This window comes from Diabrotica virgifera, chromosome 7, assembly GCF_917563875.1.
Source record: "Diabrotica virgifera virgifera chromosome 7, PGI_DIABVI_V3a".
In the NCBI taxonomy this organism is placed as follows: domain Eukaryota; kingdom Metazoa; phylum Arthropoda; class Insecta; order Coleoptera; family Chrysomelidae; genus Diabrotica; species Diabrotica virgifera.
In genome coordinates, this window is record NC_065449.1 from 238,330,645 (window position 1) to 238,345,764 (window position 15,120).

At 33.0% G+C, this 15,120-nt stretch overlaps 1 protein-coding gene across 1 annotated transcript in view; it reads left to right on the plus strand.

Moving 5' to 3' along the window:
- The window catches only part of LOC114327936 (FAD-dependent oxidoreductase domain-containing protein 1), a 35,336-nt gene extending 22,602 nt beyond the window's left edge, over positions 1-12,734 (plus strand). Inside the window, exons 5-7 of the mRNA XM_028276656.2 lie at positions 7,772-8,015; positions 8,308-8,422; positions 12,489-12,734. Coding sequence (XP_028132457.1) covers positions 7,772-8,015; positions 8,308-8,422; positions 12,489-12,628 — 499 coding nt within the window. The 3' untranslated portion in view covers positions 12,629-12,734. The remainder of the gene's footprint in view (positions 1-7,771; positions 8,016-8,307; positions 8,423-12,488) is intronic.
- Positions 12,735-15,120: the final 2,386 nt, after the last annotated feature.

The window sequence follows — 15,120 nt, forward strand, 5'->3', positions numbered from 1 at the left end:
GAAGATTTTGGCGTACCACCAAACACCGATGGAGGGGGGCATGGAATGGAAAGAAACATTTTTTTTAGAAACATATTTGCTGTCAGAAATATGTCCATTGGCTTGTTTAATTTTATCCAGAAGTCAATTAAGGATTTCTCTTTAAAACTGTCTTCTGTGAAATCGATTAATGTTTCCTGTAAATCCTGTAATTCCAACTCATTTGAGAAATTCCAACTTGATCCAGTCAAGTTTGGAATAGTCTTCAGAGAAATATTTATTAAAACAGTCTTGAAGAGATTCCAAGTGAAGAATTATATCAGCAACCACATCTGGTATTGGAGATATTTCGTTTTCGTTAAAAAATGGTGACAGCGTAGGACACCTTTTTCTTGAAGGAGTTATTTTCTCATCGGCTGTGAAGGGTGTTGTGTTTGCTCCCTGAAGACCTATTTTCAGCGTGTTGAGTCTGTCAAAAATTTCAGCTAGATACGCCAATCTTAGCAACCATTCTCCATCATAGAACAACTTGTTCATGTCATTATTTTTTCCGTTAAAAGCATTAAAACTTCTGACCTCAGTTTAAAGAGACGGGTGAAAAGACGCACTAGCACTTCCTCAGACAAAGGCCCATCGTAATCGCTTGTTTCACAAAAAGCGACGCGTACCACCTGAATTCTTCCCGCGTACCACCAGTGGTATGCGTACCACCGGTTGGGAACCCCTGGGCTAGAATATTCCACAGGGTGTTCCGAACTTTGAGGAAAAAACACGCTATCATTGTTACACCCAAAATAAAATAACACTTACCTGTTTAACAATAATATTAGTACAGCGATATTGTTGAAGAATAAGGCTGTAACATATTTAAAAAATCACTTAAATCGGCCAACAGGTTTAGGAAATACGAGTTTTCAAAAATGACCAAATTTTTAGGTGGGCCGATTTCTATGCACGTAAGTTTATGTTAAATATGTTATGTTTATTATGTTATGTTAAATTAAATCCACGTAATAAAAAAAATTAATGTATAATTAAATTTATGGTAGGAAATCATATTATCTAATATTAAATTTTACATTATCATGACGTAAATGACGAGAATTTTGAACATTTCAAGTCATTTTTTAAAATTATTATACTCATCGATCTTAGTAAATAAATTTACCTATTCTTTCATTGTAAAGTGATGTATTTCTTCTTTTAAATTATTTTTCTACCAAACTGGTCAATTAAGAATCATAAGTTCTTCTTGATATAAATGTATAGAAACCTGTTTCGAATACCTTGTAAGCGTTAAGATGTTTTATTTTTTGCATAAAAACGGCGCGTCGTCGTATGAAAAAAGGGGTAGATTTTTTGTCATAAATTGAACGAGGAATTCCAAAATGATTTTTTTATTTTAAACATCTCAGTGACGTACTGCTTTTTTAATTCAGACCGATGTAAAATTATCGATATAAAATTCTTAATTGTATGAAAAAAAGATGCGCAATAACTTTAGAGCAATAAATAAATCGTCAGTTTGTTAGAAAAAATCCCAAGACATACATTTATAAAGCAACCTGTCATCATTTTTCATGTAGAATTACTCCTTAGGCCTTAGAGTTTGTCGCACTTATTTACATAGAAACACCCTGCATCATTTTTAAGGATTTACAGTTTTCAGTGTATTCCTTCACTCAACCGTTCTCTCCAGTTCTTTCTTTCATCTGCAGGAAGGGCCAGTCCCCTTCCTGCAGATTTATTTTTTCCATTACTTCGTCCACTTCATCTCTGAAAGATCTTCGTGGTCTGCCTCTCTTTCTTTATTCTATCAATTAGAGGACTATCAATTAATAAACAAATATTGTAGAAAAACGGATTCCCATGGTGGAGCGGCCGTTTTTTCTAATAAAAAGTTTGATTTTAGTCCAGTTGTTAATTTAGAAACTGTTTCAGTAGATAATAAAATTGAATTTACCGTTGTAAACAATCATAATCTAAAATTAGTAATTTCTTGTATTTATAGACCCCCCTCGGGAGATTTGCAAATATTTTTTAATCTGTTGTGCGATTTGTTAAGTGAACTGTATTTAAAATACAGAAATTACAATTATATAATTTGCGGCGATTTTACTATAGACTTAGATTGTAAGAATAGGAATGCTTTTGATTTTGAAAACATATTGACAATGTATAATTTAATACCAACTATTTTAGAACCTACTAGAGTAACAATAACGTCTGCTACACGAATAGATAATATTTGTGTTAATTTGAATCCTAAACTATTATTTGAGGGGTCTACATTTGAAGTAGGAGTGTCTGATCACAAAGCTCAAATTTTAACCATAAGTGTGGATAAAGCTGATGCTAATAATCAATATCATCTGGTTAGATCCTTCTGTCAAACTAATAAATTAAAATTTCTTGAGTATCTTCGTCAGTGCGACTTTAATGATGTGTATGAAATATCAGATGTGGAAGTAGCTTATAATGTTTTTAATGAAAAAATTGGTTCGGGCTTCGAATACGCGTTCCCGACTAAACGTAAAAAAATACATAACAAAAGAAATTTTAAAGGTTGGTTAACTCCCGGAATAAAAGTATCGTCAAAAAACAAAAGATTCTTATTACAACTAAAAAAATATACAAATAATATTACCATAAAAAACTACATTAAAACGTATTGTCGATGGTTACAACAAATAATTAAAGAGGGAAAAAATAAGTACTTCCACGGTATAATCAACTCCTCAAATAATAAATCTAAAGTAAATATATATAAATATCTAAATATATATCTAAATATATCAAAAGTAAAAAATCTAGTGATAACTATTTGCAGAGTTTACCGGCAAATAATGTAAGTTCATTGTTTTTTGGACTTTTAATAGAAACTGATGTCAGGGAGTGCATTTTGTCACAAAAACCAAAGAAATCCGCAGGGCTTGACAAAATTCCAATTACCCTTGTAAAAGAAAATATTGATACCCTTTGTAGGCCTTTAGTTTTTCTTTTTAATTTGTCTCTTGAAAACGGAATATTTCCTAAATGTTTTAAAAAATCGGTAGTTATTCCTGTACGTAAAAAAGGTGATAGGTGTAATATAGAGAACTATCGCGGAGTGTCTCTATTACCGTCCCTTTCTAAACTATTAGAATGGTGCGTAAATAAACAATTACTTCTTTTTTTAAATAAACATAAAATTCTAACAACTTCTCAATATGGCTTTAGATCTGATATGAGTACTACAGATGTGCATAAAGAAAATGTGCATAAAATCTTGGAAGCAAAACACCATCCTCTTGGTATTTTCTGTGATTTATCGAAAGCATTCGATTGCGTAGACCATCAAATACTACTGGACAAGATCTACTACTACGGCATTAGAGGTACACCACATAAATGGTTTCAGACATACCTATGACACAGAAAAATGTGTGTTAGAATAAATAATTCTGATAGTAGCTGTGAAGCATCCTATTCAAATTTCGTAGAAGTTCAGTGTGGAGTTCCACAAGGGTCTGTTTTAGGACCAACACTGTTTCTTATCTATATCAATGACTTGGTAGCTAGTTTCCCGAATACCACATTTTCACTTTTTGCAGATGATACGAGTATAGTAATTAAAGGCGATAGTTCTGATACATTAACATCCTGTGCCGCTACTACAGTTGAAGAGATATCAGACTGGTTTCTCGCCAATAAATTGGTTCTGAATATTAGTAAAACACAAAGTATCCGTTTTAATTTGTATCAAAATGTGGAAGATGTTGTTATTAAAGTAGATCAAGAAAGCATTACTTCTTGTCATACAATTAAATTTTTAGGCATCAACATAGACAGCAAACTTGATTGGAGTTACCACATAACTGAACTTAATAAAACCCTCAGCAGAGCTAAATATGCCATAAGAGCAATTAGACAAAATACAAATTTTTGTGTGGCAAAAATAGTTTATTTTGCTCAATTTCAAAGTATTATGCAATATGGTGTGGAATTTTGGGGCGCGGCTAGCACAGCAGAATCCACATTTGTGGCTCAAAAACGAGCAATTCGAGCACTATTCAACTTGACAAATAGAACTTCATGTAGACCTCTCTTCAAAGATCATGGAATAATGACGCTCATTAATATTTATATTTATAAGATGTCTCTACTTATACATAGAAAACGACATGAATTGTTAAAACCTTCTGATATACACAGTCACAATACACGCCGGCAAGATATAATTCTTCCCAATCATAATTATAGACGTACTCTAAATGGTCCATTGTACTCCGGTATTAAAGTATACAACCATTTGCCCACTGGGATTAAAGCACTTTCAATATGTAAGTTTAAAAAAAAAATTAAAAAATTGTTAGGTCAATATGTTTTTTATAGTCTGGATGAATTCTTTTTAATAAATTTTAATGATCTAGACCAGTGGTTCCCAACCTTTTATATCTGGCGACCCACCTTCTGATGTTTTTTCGTATTCGCGACCCCTCCCTCACCCATAATGATATATATTTACGTTATTCAGCTACTGTAAGAGCCCCTCCGCGACCCACCTGAAATCCGCCCGCGACCCACTAGTGGGTCGCGACCCACCGGTTGGGAAACGCTGATCTAGACGGTTCCAACGCTTAGGCTAAAATCACATATTGTTCTTGTACAAATATTTTTGTTAAAATTATATTTATTGTAAATTTGTGATTTTTTGGAATAAAGATAACTAACTAACTAACTATGGGGCTCCACTCTGTTATTCTGTTTATCCATCTTTTTTGTCTGCTCTTATGACTGTTTGTACCAGGTTAATTCCTTCTGTTCTATGTAGTCTATTATATCTGAGTTCGTTCCCATTCTTTTCTTAATCTCTTTGTTATTTATTCTATCTCTTTTTGTTACTCTGAAGCTTCTTCTCCTTCTTAGGAATTCCATCTCTGTTGTTCTTATTTTGTTTTTGGTTTTCTTATACAGTTTTCACACCCATATGTTATACTGGATACTTCTTGGATACTTCTTGTCATGGTGTATATATTCTTCTTTTTCTAACTATTTAGTTGTTTCTTTGTTTAATATTATGAAGCCTAAATCCTTGTACTTGTCTGTTCTTTTGATTCGTTTACCTTTGTCTATTTTCAATTGTTTTATTTCTGTATTCTACATTGTTAGGATTTCAGTTTTCTTTAGGTTTATTTCCATTCCAAATGTGTGCGATCACTATTTAGTTGTCAGCAAAACTTAGAGTATATACGTATTCGTTTCTTAATGCTATGCCTATTCCTTTACATTTTCCTCTTCATGATTACAGATATTTTTCCAGAAATATTTTTAATGGGAAAGGGGATGTGGAGCAGCCTGTAGCAGTCTATTTGTCGTCTTAATTGGACTGCATATTCTGTTGCCCATTATTTTGATAGCAACTTTGTTATTCTTGTAGAGTGCTTACACTGCTTTTATTAATATTCGTCCAATCTCGGTGGTTTCTTCCATTGTTCCTATGTCCTTGGGTCTAGGTATCGAGTCATAGGCCTACACCTGGCCTACATTATTATAGGTATAAAAAAGAATGTGTGTGTACTTTGTACGCACGTAAGAAGTTATACTTCTACTACATATTATGTGATTTTTAAGACAATACCAAAAATTTAAAAAAATAAAAGAATAAAACGCACACAAACACATTGAAAAATGCCACAAAGAAAAAATGATTTCTGAACGATAATAATTGTTGGCAAAAATTTTAAATACGCATTTTCTGAAAAAAAATTATATAACAAATATACTTACAATCATAAAATGCATAAAAAAATAAAAAATAAAAACTTGCATCGGGAATCGAACCCGTGAATTTCGGGGTGCTTTGATTCGTAATCGAAGCCTAGACTCACTCGTCCAATTCCACATTATTTGTCATGTGGAAAAATAGGGTAATTGAACGTTTTACTGTTTGACAGTTGTTTTGAATATAATTAAATTATGTAGTTTAAATTTTGTGGAAGAAAATATTAAAATATAACAAAACAGTAAGAAAACAATATATTAGATGAAGATTGGTAGAACTTTTGTTGGTAATCAAATTAAGTATGTAAATCAAAGCATTACATATCTACTAGATAAATAAATCTACGCCAAAAAATCATAATTTAAAACTAAAAATCGGACCTAATTTGGGATTTCTCTCTAAAATCCCCATTCTTGAGAAAATAAATGTACAGTAGAGCGTCGATTATCTGAACGTCGATCAACCGAACGACCGCTTATTCGAACTATCGACTCCCGCGTCCCGCACTCGAATACCGAGCAGCGTTAATAATTGACGCTTAAAATTTCTTCAATTTTCTTCAATATTGTATCCAAAAATAATTATTTTGTTGCAAAGACTGCACTTTTTTGTTTAGTTGCTAGTTGTCATTATCAAGATATAAAATAAATATGTAGGTATATAAATATGGCTTTTATTCACTTGTGGATAAATATGTTTGACTATAAATATGTATCAATATATTGTAGTTCGATTATCCGAACAAATCGGTTTTCCGAACACCTATGTCCCCCAATTAGTTCGGATAATCGACGCTCTACTGTATTTCAACCTAATCCAAATGTATAATTACAATATGATTATAATAAAAACTACTGACCAAATTAGAATGAGTTTTCCTTGTCCAAAATAGTCCAAAAGTCCAAAAATATAGGTATATGAAAACTATTTAAAAAGGCAGTATAACTATTAACTAACTTTTGTTTGTTGTTTCTTTTCACACAAATTTTAAAACGCAACAACCATAAATAATCTACATAAGCATCTAAATAAACTACAGCTGTGCCACAGCCGCCATATTGAATAATTTTTGACATGTCATTTGAACATCCAATCAGAACAAAGTTATAATGCGCATGCGCCGGGATCATAGGTTTTAACATATAAAAATTCACCCTCATATCGCCGGTAAAGAAGTATAACTTCAATAAAACAATTAATGAATGATTTTCAATTGAATTTAGATGATTGTAGAGGCCAAGGATATGACAACGGCTCTATAACATGAGCGGAAAAATAAAGGGGCGCAAGCTCATGTTTTGATGCCATGTGGATGTCACTCCATCAATTTAGTCTGCCACAATCAACATCTTTTTTGGTATTATACATTTATACACACATGTTTTTCTGTTTGTTGAAAATGTGCATTTATCTTTATCTTTTCTCGTTCCTTCGTCGCTTGAACTTCAAATGCGCTTGTTATGTTATGCCATATGTTGCATCAGTTATTAAAATATATGTAAAAATACCTATATTATAAATATATTCAAGAAATAGTACAATAGTTATTATTAATTATAAATAGTTATTTATAATAACTGTTGTACTATTTCTTGAATAAATATATTTTTACATAGTTCTTTATTATGAAATTTTGATGTTTTGACTTTTTGACTATTTCTAATATTTGCAGTAAATTTGTATGTTAGTATGAAAGGGCGCCAAATTCTGTTTTGCCCGGGGCGCTCAAAACTCTAGAACCGGGCCTGCGTCTAAGGACGTGGACCTCCTCATTTATAACTCTGTCGACCCAGCTTATTTTTAGTAGTCGTCTGTATACCCACATCTCAAAGGTTGTCAAGCTTTTAAGCATAACCTCACTTAGAGTCCACGCTTCTACTCTATACAGTAGGACAGGAAAGATATAGGAATACTATGTCATTCGAACGCGAAGGGCAATACTAAGTTACAAAGATAAACTGAACCTCTTTACTATGCATTTTTCTAATTAGCTCTGTTTTATTATTTAATCAAACTATTTATTTCAAGGCGGAGATTTGTGTTTGCCTTTAATTGCGAAAAAGATGTGCCAAGCATCAACACTCCGATGATCGAAGATTTCTCAGGAATATATTTCAGAAGAGAAGGATTAGCAGGTTCTTTTATTGTAGGTGTCGCTCCACAACCAGAGTTTGTACCGCTCAATGACACCGAGGAAGACAGGGCGAATTTTTTTAATGAAATGGTGCATCCGCTATTAGCAAATAGGGTTCCAGCTTTTAATGATATTAAGGTAACATGATATAAATAAGTTGTTTGTTCATTATTTGTTCAACTTTTATTGTTTGTAAATTATGCAAGGCATAATACTATTTTATTGTTGTTCTGAAGCTATTTCCTTGTGGCATTTTTATAATCAACTATTTATAATGGGAAATAAGCCACAATTTTACCAAAAAAAGATTTATTAACGTTTCAAAACCCGATTTGGGCTTCGAAACGTTAATAAAATCTTTTTTTTTTGGTAAAATTGTGGCTTATTTCCCATTATAAATAGTTGACTATTTTATTATTTAAAATTTTAGCTAACGGGGTCATGGAGTGGTGACTATGATTATAATATATTTGATGGAAATGGTCTAGTTGGACCCCATCCGTATTACTTGAACATGTATATAGCGACTGGATTTAGCGACCAAGGTATGTAATCCATACATTTTATTATTGATATAAATTATGATTTGAATACATAAAATCCTCCTTTTGTATATTTTGCAGTCATATTGTTCATATACATGTTTTTCTCAAGCTTGCAAGTCATTACAGTAACGCAAGCTTCTTAGAATTTCTCTAACTAAGCTACTCAAACAATAAACAATTTACATTGAAACGTTATAATAAACTTACGTGTATAGAAATCGGCCCACTTAAAAATTTGGTCATTTTTGATGTCTGATATTTCCTAAACCTGTTGGCCGATTTAAGTGATTTTTTGAACATGTCATTCTTCAACAATAACGCTGTAATAATGTTGTTGCTAAACAGGTAAATTTTCATTGTATACCGGGTATACCAATCAAACTGTGTTTTTTTTGTCAAAGTTCGCATCATCCTGTGGAATATTCTAGCATTTATAAAATACTGAAATTAAGACCCAACTATAGCCTCAAGTTTTCTTAACATACTGTTTTTTGATTCATTCGTTTATATTGGATAATAAAAAAGTTAGGTACTTTAACAACTAGACATGTTCTTCATCAATACACGGTGTTTCTAAATAAGTGCGACAAACTTTAAGGGATAATTCTGCATAAAAAAATAATGACAGTTGGCTTTATAAACGTATGTCCGCAAATGTTTCATTTCCGAGATACGGGATGTTGAATTTTTTCTTACAAACTGACGATTTATTTTATTGCTTTAAAACCGGTTGAGATATGCAAATGCAATTTGGTAGGTTTTAAGAGATAGTTAGCGAACTGATAAAGTTGGTCAACGAGAAAAACCTAGACATAATAGTGGAACTGTTCAACGCTATCTATACTACGGGAATCATCCCTAGAGAAATGTTGAAATCAGCATTTGTGTGTTTGCCAAAGAAAATGAATGCCAAAGAATGCAGTGACTACCGAACCATAAGCTTAATGTCACATACCTTGAAAATTCTACTGAAAATTATCCACGCCAGAATACACTTTAAAGTGGAGCTGGATATTAGTGACACTCAATATGGGTTTCCGCAATGGTATGGGTACCAGAGAGGCATTATTCTCGTTCAACGTGCTGACACAGAGATGTTTGGATGTTAACCGTCCTCTTTACGTCTGTTTTATAGACTACAATAAAGCGTTTGATAAAGTAAAACATGATCGACTATTAGAAATTCTGAAAACTAAAAACCTAGATGAAAGAGATTTAAGACTAATAACACACCTCTTTTACAATCAGCGAGCAATAGTAAGAATTGAAAAAGAAACATCTGAAGAAATGGAAATAAAGAAAGGAATCAGGCAAGGCTGCATACTATCACCTCTATTATTTAACGCTTATTCTGAAGAAGTAATGCGAGAAACTCTGGAAGATGAAACAGTCGGCATAAGAGTAAATGGAGTCTTAGTTAACAACATCAGATATGCAGATGATACAGTAATAATAGCCGATAGTTTACAAGACCTGCAAAGACTCATGAGTAAAATAGTAAGGTGTAGTAGGGAGTACGCACTCTCTCTTAATATCAAAAGACGAAGTTTATGAAAATTAGTAAAAACAACCATAATACTAACGAAATCTTAATAGTAGAGGGCCAACAGATCGAAAGAGTAAAAAAGTACACTTACCTAGGAACACTTATAACAGAAAATAATGACTACACTGCAGAAATCAAAGTCAGAATCGAAAAAGCACGTTCTAATTTTATGAAAATGAAAAAGGTCCTATGTAGCAAAGATTTAACATTGGCTCTTAAAGTACGCTTAACAAAATGTTACGTATACAGTGTACTATACTATGGAGTCGAATCATGGACGTTAAATGTAGAGACAGTGAGACAACTTAACGCCTTTGAAATGTGGACCTATAGAAGAATTATGAGGGTTTCCTGGGTAGATAGAGTTACGAACAACGAAGTACTGAGAAGAATAGGTAAAGAGAAGGAAGTTAAACTTAAAATTAAAAAAAAGAAAACTACAGTATCTCGGACATGTGATGCGGGGCGAGAAGTATGGCATCCTGCGACTCACAATGCAAGGAAAGATAGATGGCAGAAGAAGCATCGGAAGAAAACGAATTTCATGGCGGAAGAACCTGAGAGAATGGTTTCGATGCAGCTCAAAACAACTATTTAGAGCTACTGCCTCAAAAATTAAAATAGGTATGATGATTGCCAACCTCCGTAGCGGAGATGGCACCTGAAGAAGAAGAAGAAGAAGAAGAGATAGTTATTGCGGATTTTTTGACATCAAATTAAGAATTTTATATTCATCATTAGGGGTAATATGATCGGTCATATTACACGTATGTGCGCTAATGGTGAATATTAAATTCTTAATTGTATGTCAAAAAATGTGCAATAACTACGTCTTAAAACTCACCAAATTTCATTGGCATATCTCAACCGGTTTTAAAGCAATAAAATAATTGTCAGTTTGTAAGAAAAAAATCAACATCCCGTATCTCGGAAACGAAACATTTGCGGACATACATTTATAAAGCCAACTGTCATTATATTTTCATGCAGAATTGCCCTTTAAAGTTGGTCGCACTTATTTAGAAACACCGTGTATTGATGAAGAACATGTTTAGTTGTTAAAGTACCTAACTTTTTTATTATCCAACATAAACCAATTAATCAAAAACAGAATGTTAAGAAAACATGAAGCTATAGTTGGGTTTTAATTTCAGTATTTTATAAATGCTAGAATATTCCACAGGGTGATGCGAACTTTGAGAAAAAAACACAGTTTGATTGGTACACCCGGTATACAAGGGAAGTTTACCTGTTTAGCAACAATATTATTACAGTGGTATTGTTAAAGAATCAGACTATATCATGTTAAAAAAATCACTTAAATCGGCCAACAGGTTTAGGAAATATGAGACATCAAAAATGATCAAATTTTTAAGTGGGCCGATTTCTATGCACGTAAGTTTAGTTAAATGTTTATTTGTCTTCAAGTAATTTAAGTATCATTGGTAATTATCCTTCCAAGATAATCTTATGCGGTAACTATTTACAGTTGCGTATTTTTGCATTTTATATTTATTTCATTTTCTTCCTTTTCGCCGATGACCATTATTTTATTTTTCTCGATGTTAATTTCCATTTTTAGATCTCCATTTCCTCTGTCCATTTGGTTTATACGCTTTTACATTTTGGTCACTATTTTTACTGGCTGTAATCTGTGGTATCCTATTATTGTCCGTATTTGGTTCGTTCTTTCTCCAAGTATTTCCAATCAATTCGTTCATGACTACGATGAATAGTAGTGGGCTAAGACTGTCTCCTTGTTTGGTACCTCTTTCACAATTGAATTCTTCAAATTTTCCTCCTGCTATCTGTACACGCCATTTTCTTACTCTGTAAATACTTTCAATTTTTTATCAATGTAATTGGTACTTGCATTTTCTGCAAGCATTGCCGTATAATTTTTCTTTCTATAGAGTCGAACGCCTCTTGTAGATCTATGAATGCCAGAATTAGTTTTCCCCAGAGTCAATTCTTCTTTCTATTATATTTCTAATGATTTAATATAGTTTGTCTATCTTTCTGTTCTAAACGCTGCTTGTTCTTCTCCCAGTTGTTTTTCTACCTCTTGTTTTAGCCTCTTCTCTACTATTTTCGTGTATACGTACTTTAAAACTCATCGATGACGTACATATTTCTCTATAATTTTCGCCGTTGATGTGTTCTCCTTTTTTGTATATTGGCACCATAAGGTTATTTTGCCAGTCTTTTAGGATTTGTTGCTCTTTAATGGTTTCTTTGTGTATTTTCCATAACTAGGTTATCCCTTCTTCTCCCATGTATTTTACCATTTCCGGGTGTATGTCATCATTCCCTCCAGCTTTGGCTGTTTTTATGTTTGATACTTACTATTACTTCTTCTCTACTTATTTGCACTATTTCTTTGTTCTCGCCATCCTGATATGTTTCATTTCTAACGTCTGTTGTTTAATTTAAAGTATTTTCGTAGTATTCTTTTCATAGTTTAGCTATCTGTTCTGCATTTCTGGATGGTCCATATCATTAATCATTATTTTTTTGTAGGAATCCAACAAGCTCCTGGTATAGGGAGGGCAGTATCAGAAATGATTATAGACGGAAATTTTAGAACAATCGATCTTACTAGATTAGGATTTGACAGGTTGTTAGTCGACAAACCAATGTTCCAGTTGAAGATAACTTAGTTGCTGATTTTTAGTTGGTTGTTATAAAAATTTTATTTAATATAATTTTGTACATATTTGTTAAACAGTTTGAGAACTCCAATGGAATAAAGAAAATATTTATTAATATTGTTGTTATTTTTTCAAATTTAATTGATAAAGGACTTCGACAAGGATTATGCCTGTCACCAACTTTATACAGGGTGTTTCATTAATAATTGTCCATATAGTAACTGGAGAAACCTTAGCACAAAATACGAAGATTTAACCTAAAACACTTAAATAAAGTGTGGTTTCTTATCCTTACTGAGTTACAGGGTGTTTTATCTCAAAATTTAAAAACTATTTTTGCTCAGCATTTTAAAACTATTCGACGTATCCTTTTCATACTCGGCAGGAAGTGCGACTACTATACACTCTACTAAATTATAATAAGCAAACGTTTCTAGCTACTACCAGAGGCGTACGACAGGGGATAGTGAATGGTTGACCCTTCTCAAATTCTACGCCACTAGAGGAATTACTATTTTAGTGCCATTTTTAGATTCTCCAATACTTTCTACGTAAATAATATACTCTTTATTGGTAACGATAAAGTCATTAGTTTTCGAGATATTTGAAGTTAAATATGAAACGGCACAGTTATTTTGATTAATTTATGATATGATTCATATGATTAAAATTTAAAAATTATTTGTACCCAGTACTTTAAAACTATTTGGCGTATCCTTATCATACGCGTGTCCATAAATGTGTGGGTCTGACCAGCCGCCACTGGGGTGCGTACGTTATACAGATGGGTGAAAGTGATCCTACCAAAATAACTATGCTAAATAGACCAGTCGGAAGAAGGGGCAACCTAAACTCTGAGATGTGCTGGATGATTTAAAGGAGGTTGAGAAAACAGATACTCGACAGGAAAGAATGTTTTGATGCAGACCAAAGCTCACGAAGGCCTGTAGCCATGACTTATGATGATGGTTATTAGAGAGTTATCAAGTAACCCTATGAGAATACGGTAACGTTATAAATAACATGTAAAGTATACAGTAAAATAGCGTTACCGTATTCTCCTAGGGTTACTTGATAACTCTCTATTGTCTTATATTTGTGTTTCGTTACATCCATTTTTATTGTCTTCTTCTTTAGTTTGTTCAGCCCTTGCTTGTTTATGTTTAAATTTTCTCAGAGTGTCCTCCATAAATAAGAATATCATCATCATCATCATCATCATGGCATCCACACTCCTAGCGGAGTGATTGCCGCCCTCTTTGGGCTCTTCCGATTCGTTTGTCGCGGTGAATCAATCCGCGTTAACATTTTGGTTTTACAATTGGTTGTGTGACCTGGCATCTTCTACAATTTTTCTCCATTTGTTCCTGTTTTTGCTTATGGTTACCCATTCTCTGACTCGCATCTTCTTAAGGTCCTCGACTATCTGGTTCTCCCATCTAGTTTTGGGTCTTCCTCGTGGTCTGCCTGATACAGGTCTTCATTTGGAAATTTTCTTGATGACGGCTTCTGGATTTCTCCTTTCCATATGTCCCATCCATCTGAGTCTCTGTGCCTTGATAAATCTGACGATGTCTTCTCCTTTCAGAAGTCCTCTTACTTCGTGGTTCAAGAGTTTGCTAAATTCATTGTTACCTAAGTTTAGTGGATCTGCTATCCTCCGAATTATTTTCCTCTCTAGGATCCTCAATATTTCTTCCTCTGGGTCAGACACATTACTTCAGCACCATATGTGATTACTGGTCTAATTGCTGCTTTGTAAATTTTTAGTTTAGTATTCTGAGTAAGCTTCTTATATTTGAGGAAGTTATTGTATTTCCAGTAGGCTCTGTTTCCTGCCGGGATTCTTTCACTGATTACGATGCTTCTATCATTAGTTCCATTAACTGAGACTCCAAGATATTTAAAGTGTTCTACCTTTTCAAACTTATATTTACCAATATTTAAACTTGTCACAATAACTGGATTTTTTCTTGAGAATATTAGGCATTTTGTTTTGTTTTGATTTATTTCTAAACTTCTTTTGGATGCTTCCTTGCATAACTTCGTAAATTCTTCCTTTAAACTGTTCAGGTTTCTGCTAATTAATGCTATGTCGTCAGCATACGCCACAAGTTGCGACGTCGATGTTATAATTGTACCTTTTATTTCTGTAGCTCTTATTGTTCCTTCTATTGCGACATTAAATAATGACGTTGATAGAGAGTCACCTTGTCATACTCCACTTGCTATTTCTATATTTTTGGTGATACTGTTATCTGTAATTATTGCTGTAGTCAATCCTTCCATTGCCATTTTCGTAAGTTTTATAAGTTTCATTGGTATATCTAGGTTTTTCATGTCTTCTATTAGGTCGGGTCTTGTTAAGCTGTCAAAGGCTTGCTTGAAATCTATGAAAAGGATGTGTAAGTAGATATAATGTTCGTAACAAATAAGAATATACCTACCATAAATATTCTACAGAATATAAAATTTCCAATTTCGAAAGATACAAAACTGCG